Source organism: Symsagittifera roscoffensis, chromosome 1, assembly GCF_963678635.1.
Source record: "Symsagittifera roscoffensis chromosome 1, txSymRosc1.1, whole genome shotgun sequence".
NCBI classification, from domain to species: Eukaryota; Metazoa; Xenacoelomorpha; order Acoela; family Convolutidae; genus Symsagittifera; species Symsagittifera roscoffensis.
Window position 1 is genome coordinate 48,129,147 of NC_087062.1, and position 11,560 is coordinate 48,140,706.

The 11,560-nt window shown below is 36.6% G+C and overlaps 1 protein-coding gene across 2 annotated transcripts in view; it reads left to right on the forward strand.

Annotated features, from left to right (window-relative positions):
* Nucleotides 1-2,671: 2,671 nt before the first annotated feature.
* Nucleotides 2,672-11,560, forward strand: part of LOC134845259 (uncharacterized) — a 133,372-nt gene continuing 124,483 nt past the window's right edge. For both annotated transcript variants that reach the window (XM_063862207.1, XM_063862214.1), the window contains exon 1: nucleotides 2,672-3,000. In XM_063862207.1, coding sequence (XP_063718277.1) covers nucleotides 2,802-3,000 — 199 coding nt within the window. In that variant the 5' untranslated portion in view covers nucleotides 2,672-2,801. The remainder of the gene's footprint in view (nucleotides 3,001-11,560) is intronic.

Sequence of the window (11,560 nt, forward strand, 5' to 3'; positions counted from 1 at the left end):
ATCATGTCCCAGCCAATTATGTTTTGGAAATGCACTATGATTTTGATGATGATAATAAACCGAGTGTCTATACAGGTTATACACGATATGAAATTTATTACTGTTCAGATGCTTAATTAATTTTTTTTATATATGATATATATTTTTCATTCTGCAAGTTCGAGAGTGAGGGAAAGCGGTAGGGAAATTGAAATGAATGACACAGTAGTTGACGAGACTGATGGAACTATAGTTACCGATTTTGTGTATGACGAAAATCATATGGAGAAAAAATCATGGAAATTTTGCAATAACGTGAATGTACCACGGTCTGAAGTAGTTTTCATGTCACAAATGGTGTTAATTCTGATTTTATTGGCTTTTTGTATTTTTAAACTTTCATTAACGCAGTTAACTTGTGAAGAAACCTCAGTTTGGTTTTCAATTTTATCGGGTTTAGTTGGTTATGTATTACCAAATCCAAGAATATGAATAAAGTTATTGATACATCTACGAGACTTTTTTTAGCCATCGTGGGCCCCTCGGGTTCTGGAAAAACAGAGCTGATATTCAAATTGTTGAAAGGAAAAACATTTTATCCCAAATTTCAAAGAGCCTTATACTTTTACAAAGAGATTCATCCTCTTTATAGTGAAAAATCCAATACCCACAGCATTGATCTAACTTTCATAAAATTCAATGGCTTTGACAGTTTGCGAAACCTTGAAAACATTCTTCTAGTTTTTGATGATTCATGCGAAGAAATCTATAACGATAAAGACTTTGTCAAACTTGCAACAGCAGGAAGACACCGAGGACTAGATGTAATATATGTTAAACATAATTTGTTCCAACAAAGCAGATGGTCTCGAACAATTGATTTAAACACATCACACATCATTCTGTTCAAATCACCTCGTGATATTCAGCAACTTGATCATCTTGGAAGACAATTGAACAACACTAAATTTTTGAGACACTGTTATCAGCTCGCTACAAAAGACACATACGGTCATCTTTTAATCGACTTGGATCCGCGTACATCCGATTGTTTGAGATATTGTTCAAACATTACACCACCTGGTCCCTCAATTTTTTACTTACCAATAAATCAGGCAGAGGTTACACCTCTCACAAATGAACGCGAAAAAATTATCTATTCTGCAGCACATGGTACAATTGAATCCCAGCCAGCTCCGAAGCTTCATTAGAAAAACAACAAATCCTCAAGTTATTTCAGTTATATGTGAATGTTTGCTCAATGTAGTCAATGGCAATGTATCTGTTAATATTCCAAACATTGAAAATTTCGAAAAGGCATACAAACTTTTAATCAGCCGAAAAACAAAACTTGAACGAAAACGAGCAATTATTCTAACGAAACAAGGTTTCAACTTGATCAGACTGATACTTTACTTCTGCAACAGATACTTACCATCAGCATAAAACATGGCAGCAGAAGAGTTTGGTTTAATTCCAAAACATACATATATCCGTGAGCAACCGCATGCATCACAAGTGCTGTTTAACAGTTCAATTAAACACAAAAAGCCCCAGTTATCTTACTTGAACCGCATGAGACCTCTAATACCCACGAAGCATAACTCAGTATCGACTGAAACTCTTCCACTACCCCTTCCCCCAACACCTCCCTCAACGCCTATTGTTGACCCTGGGGAACAATCAACAGGACTTCTTACAGAAGATGAGACTAATCAATATCAGGAAGGTGGGGAGGAAGAGGAGAAGCGGATTGTGGATGAGAAGGAGCGAAAGGATAATAATATAAACTATGAACGCATTCTATTACAATTGCAAATAATGGAGGATAAAAAATTCACGAGAGCTAAAAATATCCTGGAGGTTATCAAAAGCTCAACTCGAGTCTCAATAAACGCCATGGATGAAACAATTTATGTTGACAATGTACCAACCGGTCTCAAAGCAGCATCATTTTTGTATGATATACAACAGCAAACTAAAATACTACACAACCCTGCTTACATAATGATTTTATCCGCTCTCGAACTTACCGAAGAGTCTGTTATTAACAAGTATGCCAAACACGCGGTTCAGTCAAAGATTAAAGAACAGGCCCAACGAAAAACCAAAAGTCCAACCAAATCTCCGTCAACCTCGGGCAAAACAAAAACCCTCGACAGTAGTAAGCCATCATCAAGTTCAAAAAGTCGAAAAGAGAAAAGGTTGAGGAATATTCTGTTTAGTTTCATTTCCGAAACTCAGTCGCCCCGATTGCAAACGTTGAAATGGGAACTTTTTTGATTGTTTTCATTTTTTGGCTTGTTTATTCATATCAAACTTGTTTTCATTTTTTTGCTTGTTTAATCATATCAAACTTAACAATATGAGCTATTTGATTGTGCGCCTCCAAAGTGAAGCTGTTAAAACATGACCAATTTTCCCCTGAGACGGACTCTACTAGTAATCTGGATCATAATAGAAATACTTAGTTTGATTCGTAAACTTAGTCTATTATTCTATTTTACTCTATAATTGCAAATTTGTTTTGATAGAAACAGTTAATTAAAACTTATTGATATTCGCCCTATACTTATTAGCTGATCCTATTGGTGTCATTCCGAGAACGGCGGCTAATGGTCACCAAACTGATAGCCGGTCAAGTCTTTTGATCATAGTAAACTATTAATCAAATTTGATCAATTTCAGACTTTACATTTTGTCCTGTTCACGCTGGTGTGATAACATTGCAATGATTTGGCCATTTTACACGGTTAGTTGCAAACTGAAAAATAGCGAGCGAACGAAGGAGACTTGCAATTAGTTACGGCAACCTGTGGCAAATGGATACGTTTTACGTAGCCCTGTACCCCTACAGCTACTGTCCACAAGAGGGGAATGAAGTATCTTTCGAGAGTGGGGATGTGTTTCTGCTGAAGGACAATTCAAATGCTGAGTGGTCGCTAGTCTCACCAGTGACAAATGAACAGAATGAGTTCTATGTTCCAGCTAACTACATTCAACCTATGGCCTCATACAATGGTACACTACTTGATTTTGCTTCTTACTCGATTTTTTTCTAGATTTCTTATGTGTTCAGATGAAAACATTTAATTGAAGTAATAGTGATACACGTTTTTACCATCTGATTTTGCTTCATCTTAAAATGTCTCAACAAATATGCTGCTACCAAACCTCATTAGATGTTTTCCGAAACCCCTCTATATAATTAAATATAACATATCTATACAAAATTTAAACTTGCAAAAGCGAAGTTCTTCCAACTTTACACAAGCAAAGCGTAGTGTATTTAGTTGGGAAAAAAATTTTCCAACTAAAGTCGCAAATAAAAGTGCTCTTATGGTGGCACTTTTGGTAGATTTCAATTTAATCATTTTTACTCTTAATTAAGCATAGGCAATATAATAGCATATGTTGCTGCTTTTTTGGCTAGTGTTAGGTCCTGTTTGAAAAAAAACAGGGTATATAAAAATTTATGGGATTCGTTGTTTTTTGTTGTTTTTTTTGCGACGCTTTGAAAAATGTTCGCTCTTTCCACTGAAATTTAAATTTTTCTGAAAAATGACTATACTGATTTTCAAAAAAATGGTACCAATAGAAAAATCGGTTGCTATTCTATGTGCATGTATATTTCGCTAGTCTTTTTTCATATTAACGAAAGTTCTACGGCCTTCGAAAGTTTCAGTAGGGGAGTTTTTGACCTAATTGATTTTTAATGTTTTCATTTTCTCAAATACTAAAAGCTTCAATCAAAGTTTCAAATAGATGAAACTTTCAATCAAAAGAACATATCATGGGAATCTTCCCTGCTCAAGCGGCTGTACCCTAAATTTGGTAGAAAAAAGTTTTGGCCTCAAACATCCCATTTTTCGACATTTGGATATTTTTTTCGGATTTTCTCAAAATACCCTGCAAAGTTGGAGATTAAGGGCTTAACCGAAAGCAAAAGAAAACGGTTTTGCTACTCCTCTGTGCAAGAGTCTATGCCTTACTTTCTGAAAAATGTATGGCTTTGGAAATGGTCCGATTTTGAAATGTTGCCAGTTTTTTTTGGAAACTTTTTTTTCCAAAAACTAACCTGACATATCTGAGGTTGATACTTAAACAAATTAACATGGTGCGTTGATTTTGCCTGCGTTATCTCCTACACCTTAGTTATTTGTAGAAAATCCGATCTGGACTTCCAATCCGTTTCATGAAATTTTCACCATTTTTAGAAATTTCATCACTCTCGTCAAAAACTACTAGCTAAATTTGATAATAGGTGTTCAGTCTAAAATTGATTTTTTCTCTGCATAAGACTGAACATATAAGACTAAAATTGATTTTTTTTCTATCAGTGTTGATTTTTTCTCTGCATAAGAGACTTTGCCGAGAATTTTTTTGCAATTTTTGAAATTACCTATTTCCATATCAGTACAAAATGATGAAAAATATTAAAACAGGTGCATCCAGCCGGGCCATTAGTTTACTTCCAAGCAACCGTGGCGCAGATACCAGGACGTGAGAATCCAAATCAACCGGTCGGAGATTCACATCTGGAACATTGAAATAGTTTTTTTTTCGGTCGAATTTTTGCTACATAGCATTGGCAATTTGATAGAAACTGTAGCTGATTTATTGGTCAGTAGTGTTAGTAAAATTACATTGTGGAGCAGATATGAGAACGTGATACTCCTAATCTCAGCAAAAAAAAACTTTTCTCAAGTGGTATTTTTAGTCTTTTCCTTTTGCCTTGTTTCACTTTGTTTTGCCTGTTTAGAGCTCTTTTTTGCATTTCCGCGCTTTTGCTTGCGAAGCGCAGCTTCGCCTGTGTCAAACATTTTTGCCCATAAGGAACTTTGTTTTGTACTTAACTAAAAAGTGCATGCATTGAGTCGACGCATGGCTAGGCTCTCTTGGGAGATCGGCCTTTACCGAGTGGGTAAGACGTACAGAGTTTAATATGAAGGTCGTGGGTTCAAATCCCAATTCGGTCATAGTTGAAGGGGTCCAACTGTCATCCGCATTTTCAAGGTGGGGCAGGCTACTGAAATAGCTAGGAGGAAGTAGGGTAGGGCAAGTAGTAATATAAAGACTCTCATAAAAAAACTTTGTTGTTTATCAAAGTGCTTTAGCGTCAAATCTATTTGACATGCTAGAATTTTTACTGGAAATAGTTAATCAACTGATCTTCAAATAGAAGTCAAATTTTTTGAGTAATAAATTTTCATTAACTTTTCAACTTCATTAAAAAGTTTTGAAAAGAAACGGAGAAAAAGAATTTGAAGGCGTTTGAATTTAACGTGAGTTGATTCTCTCAAAAATGATAAGGCGACAGTAGTATTGTAATCCGCCGTGTGTCCTTAGGGGGGGGGGGTCTTTTCGACGGTAGGGGTCTTTGGGGTCCTACCAAAAGTAGGGTCCAAAAGGACCCATCTTTTTTAAAGACCCCAAAGTACCCTGCCCGAAATAAAAAGACCCCTCTCTAAGGACACCCGACAGACAAAATACTTTGGTATTTATTTTCGCGCGGTGGTTAAATTTAATCCCTTCCAAACTTTCCCACTGTTCAACTAAATAAGTTTGAGACCCCATTAAAAAACTGACCTGCTTGAGAAGGAGGAAGGACGTGACAAATAATAAGAGGGTAAGAAGGTAAAGAGGACTTGATAAATAATAGATAAAGTAACATATAAAAAAAAGAAAAAATAAAATAAAAACGGAATGTTAACAAGAGTACGGATAGGAGAGCAGAGGAAGGGTTTACGGCCACATCCGCATGTCGTCTTCGGGATCCGACCAAGGGACATGAAGAATACTGACTAGACGCTCCATTTGAAATTTGAAGCGCCACTCAGTACTCTCGAATCCCGCACCCAGAGACTCGCACAGCCAGAAATTTTCCATGCTCCCCACATCAACACACACATATTCAAATATGCCCTCCTTTTTCTCAAATGCAACCTCAATGTAATGCAGCTTAAAATTCGCTGCAGTGGTGGCCGGGGTAAACTCTACGGTCACACCAAAGATATTTTTGCCTTCGTGAGTTCCAGGTCCCACATAAGGCAAATCAATGGGTGACTCGTGGAGACCACCAAGGGGAATGTCCATCTAAACACATGAAAATAGGTTGAAATCATTAGTTAGAAATAGGAGTGAGTAAGTGGTATCTAGAAGGTTACTTTCATTTCCACTGGCTTGAAATTCAGCAGGTCGGAGAAGTGCTGGAAAAATTTTAAAAAAATGAAAATCTAAAAACGTAGAGTTACTTCAAAAGACTTGGAAATTATTCATGAAATTTTTATTACTTTGAAAAAAACCTATCCGGAAAACACCAACCGTCGAATTTATTTCCTAGCTGCATGTTCACTGTTCTTCTTCTCAACTACTAATGATATAAATTACGATGTTGCTATCAAGTTGAGACCCTATGGGGGTCTGATCGGTATAGACAATTCTTCTTTGGATAAATATTTAAATGATTCGAAAATTTTACGAATGCATGCTATTTTACACGATGCCGCCGGTTTTGTCCGCGAAGTTTATAACACTGGTCCCACATACTGCTATGTTTTACCATGGAAATGCAACAGTAGTTTGATTGGTCACTTGAGTGGAATTACGTTTTGTTTGTATATCAAACTGAAAAAACCGAAACTCTACCATTTATTAGAATGCTGAAGGAAAAATCAGTTGTGGTGGATTTTGAGGGATTTCGACACCAGAAAAACACATTTATAGTAAAAGAATTAGCTATAACAACTTCCGACTACAGTGATTCCCTAGTTTTTCTACCTCCAGTTAATTTCAATTCCCTTCCAAAATCTGAACAAAAAGCCTACAACTGGCTGACAAATTATTTGCACGGACTTCATTGGGATAGCGGTGATTATTTATACCTGAATTTGAACCAAATCATTCAAAGTTTTGTCTTAAGAAACCCCAATGCTGTATTCTACGCCAAAGGAAAAGAAAAAGCTGATTTTTTATCCAAATACTTAGACCGTAAAGTTGTGAATCTTGACGATTTGGGCTGTCCACGAGTCGAACAATTATATTTCAAGAATTTTGTGAATTGTAACAAACACCTACCGCACCATAACTCTAAAAATCATTGTGCATTAAAAAAGTCGAAAGCGTTCTTTGATTGGTTGAAAAATGAGTGTCAACAACGAGCGTCAGGGGAAAGTGGAGACATACATATCTCCAAATTCAGTTCTTTGTGCTTGGATGACACCAGAAAGTAACATAAAGATTTCATTGACCAGGATTGAACGCATTGATTGTAGAGGCCAAGTAGTTCAACGAAAAGAACAAGTTACACTTTCTGAAGAAGAGTTGTGCACTTTGAGGAGGTTCTTCCCCGTGATTGACCAATTCATCTACTTTCAACGATTCAAATACATCAGTAATGTTACCCAGCAAGCGCGGTCTTTGTCTTCCCAAGCTAGTCTTAGTGCCCAAACGTCAACCAGGAGTTCAAATGGATCTAACCAGCAGTGAACTACCCAATGAGATTCAAAAAATAATAAGAGAAGATTCTGTGAAGAAAATTGTGTATCATGCCAAAACTGATCATGTCCCAGCCAATTATGTTTTGGAAATGCACTATGATTTTGATGATGATAATAAACCGAGTGTCTATACAGGTTATACACGATATGAAATTTATTACTGTTCAGATGCTTAATTAATTTTTTTTATATATGATATATATTTTTCATTCTGCAAGTTCGAGAGTGAGGGAAAGCGGTAGGGAAATTGAAATGAATGACACAGTAGTTGACGAGACTGATGGAACTATAGTTACCGATTTTGTGTATGACGAAAATCATATGGAGAAAAAATCATGAAAATTTTGCAATAACGTGAATGTACCACGGTCTGAAGTAGTTTTCATGTCACAAATGGTGTTAATTCTGATTTTATTGGCTTTTTGTATTTTTAAACTTTCATTAACGCAGTTAACTTGTGAAGAAACCTCAGTTTGGTTTTCAATTTTATCGGGTTTAGTTGGTTATGTATTACCAAATCCAAGAATATGAATAAAGTTATTGATACATCTACGAGACTTTTTTTAGCCATCGTGGGCCCCTCGGGTTCTGGAAAAACAGAGCTGATATTCAAATTGTTGAAAGGAAAAACATTTTATCCCAAATTTCAAAGAGCCTTATACTTTTACAAAGAGATTCATCCTCTTTATAGTGAAAAATCCAATACCCACAGCATTGATCTAACTTTCATAAAATTCAATGGCTTTGACAGTTTACGAAACCTTGAAAACATTCTTCTAGTTTTTGATGATTCATGCGAAGAAATCTATAACGATAAAGACTTTGTCAAACTTGCAACAGCAGGAAGACACCGAGGACTAGATGTAATATATGTTAAACATAATTTGTTCCAACAAAGCAGATGGTCTCGAACAATTGATTTAAACACATCACACATCATTCTGTTCAAATCACCTCGTGATATTCAGCAACTTGATCATCTTGGAAGACAATTGAACAACACTAAATTTTTGAGACACTGTTATCAGCTCGCTACAAAAGACACATACGGTCATCTTTTAATCGACTTGGATCCGCGTACATCCGATTGTTTGAGATATTGTTCAAACATTACACCACCTGGTCCCTCAATTTTTTACTTACCAATAAATCAGGCAGAGGTTACACCTCTCACAAATGAACGCGAAAAAATTATCTATTCTGCAGCGCATGGTACAATTGAATCCCAGCCAGCTCCGAAGCTTCATTAGAAAAACAACAAATCCTCAAGTTATTTCAGTTATATGTGAATGTTTGCTCAATGTAGTCAATGGCAATGTATCTGTTAATATTCCAAACATTGAAAATTTCGAAAAGGCATACAAACTTTTAATCAGCCGAAAAACAAAACTTGAACGAAAACGAGCAATTATTCTAACGAAACAAGGTTTCAACTTGATCAGACTGATACTTTACTTCTGCAACAGATACTTACCATCAGCATAAAACATGGCAGCAGAAGAGTTTGTTTTAATTCCAAAACATACATATATCCGTGAGCAACCGCATGCATCACAAGTGCTGTTTAACAGTTCAATTAAACACAAAAAGCCCCAGTTATCTTACTTGAACCGCATGAGACCTCTAATACCCACGAAGCATAACTCAGTATCGACTGAAACTCTTCCACTACCCCTTCCCCCAACACCTCCCTCAACGCCTATTGTTGACCCTGGGGAACAATCAACAGGACTTCTTACAGAAGATGAGACTAATCAATATCAGGAAGGTGGGGAGGAAGAGGAGAAGCGGATTGTGGATGAGAAGGAGCGAAAGGATAATAAAATAAACTATGAACGCATTCTATTACAATTGCAAATAATGGAGGATAAAAAATTCACGAGAGCTAAAAATATCCTGGAGGTTATCAAAAGCTCAACTCGAGTCTCAATAAACGCCATGGATGAAACAATTTATGTTGACAATGTACCAACCGGTCTCAAAGCAGCATCATTTTTGTATGATATACAACAGCAAACTAAAATACTACACAACCCTGCTTACATAATGATTTTATCCGCTCTCGAACTTACCGAAGAGTCTGTTATTAACAAGTATGCCAAACACGCGGTTCAGTCAAAGATTAAAGAACAGGCCCAACGAAAAACCAAAAGTCCAACCAAATCTCCGTCAACCTCGGGCAAAACAAAAACCCTCGACAGTAGTAAGCCATCATCAAGTTCAAAACAAACCAAACGACTCAAAACAAGAAAGAAAGCCACCACGGAAAGAGTCAAAGAAAGAGAGAAAGACGAAGACGACAGTGAATTGTACGGTACGCCCTATAACGATTCAGATTCTTCAACGTCAGAAAAGACGGAGACAAAAAGTAAAAGATGGGAAACCTACACCAACTGAGGAAAAACTTTTGAAAAAGAGTTACACAGATAAAGGTCCAGCATTGTTCGGTAGTGTTAAAACTTTGAAGGCTACAAGGGTCATACCAAGACGAAAAGTTAAACATTTTTTACATACAGAACCATCTTATACAAAATACCGAACAGTTCGCCGCAAAATAGCTCGGCTTAAAGTGATAGTTTATGACATAAACGAAATATGGTCAATCGATTTGGCATATGTTGATAAACTAGCAAAATACAACAAAGATATCAAATATCTTTTAGTTGCAGTAGATTGCATATCCCGTTATCTTCGCGTGCAGTCACTGAAATCAAAGTATGCCACAACAACTGCAGAAGCGTTCAATCAAATGATAAAGACAGAGAAACCGAAAAAAGTCTGGGTAGATAAAGGCACCGAGTTCAAGGGGTCATTCAAAACTTTATGTGAGAAAAAGGGTATCAAGACATATACAACAGAGAGTGAAAAGAAGTCCGCTTTCGCCGAGAGGAACATCCGATCACTAAAAAGTTTGATTTATAAGTATTTGGAGGACAAATGGACCTACTCTTACATCGATAAGCTTCAAGACTTTGTCAACACAATAAATTCGAGAACAAACCGCGTCATCAAATTAGCCCCCAATAAAGTGACCAAAAAGGATGTTCCACGTCTAATTTCATTAAGAGCGGAACAATCATTGAAACTGGTTCGCCGACCAAAGCTCTACGTTGGCGATTTTGTGAGAATAGCAAAAATTGACATCCCTTTTCGAAAAGGTTATAAACAATCCTTCACTGACGAAGTTTTTGAAATATTTGACATACCAACAAGGAACCCACCGACTTATAATCTTATCGACGCTGATAGAGAACCAATAGAGGGTAAATTTTATGAGCCCGAACTAATCAGAGTATTGGAAAAGGAAGGGTCAAGCTAAACAATGTCTAGCAACTTTGGAGGTGACAAAGATTCCTTTAGTATTACATTGGTGTAATCAGCCTCAATGAATATCTTCATTGACAACTCACTAGCGAGTTTTAAAAACCTGCTGAGTGAAGATATCGATCTGCAAGGCGAATGGAGAGTTGCATTGTCAGAAATAACGTTTCCCACTCATTTTAACAATGTAACAGATACTAAAATAGTGTACTATAAAAAAGACAAAGTTAGAGCAAGTCTTAAAGTGGCAAAAGATAAAATATCTAGACCATATGATGGAGAGAAAACTGAAATAACAAAGGGTGAATATGGCGAAATCGAGAAATTATTCAACGAAATCAATCGGAAGGTTGATCTTGATAATTTCACTTATAGCATCGACCCCATTACCAAACATCTTTCAATTTGGATGCATTATTGGGAAGGCATTACCTTTGAGAGCCCACAAATTCCTAGTATTTTGGGTTTCAAAGGTATAAGAGATGGAACGGGCTACCATATCGGCTATAAAGAATCCAGTCATATCCATAGCACTCTCACATCGCAAAACTTCATTTCCGACTACCCTGTCGATATCTCTGCTGGAACCCAAATGATGTTTATCTACTTGGATATAATCCATTATCAGATTGTGGGTGACACCAAAGCACCGTTGCTCAGAGTCATTGATACTAATCGACGAGTGAAAAACGGTTACGTGTGCAGCATTGAACCAAATCATCGCAAAGTTTTTAGCAACTTAGATTATAAAAAACTCCTCG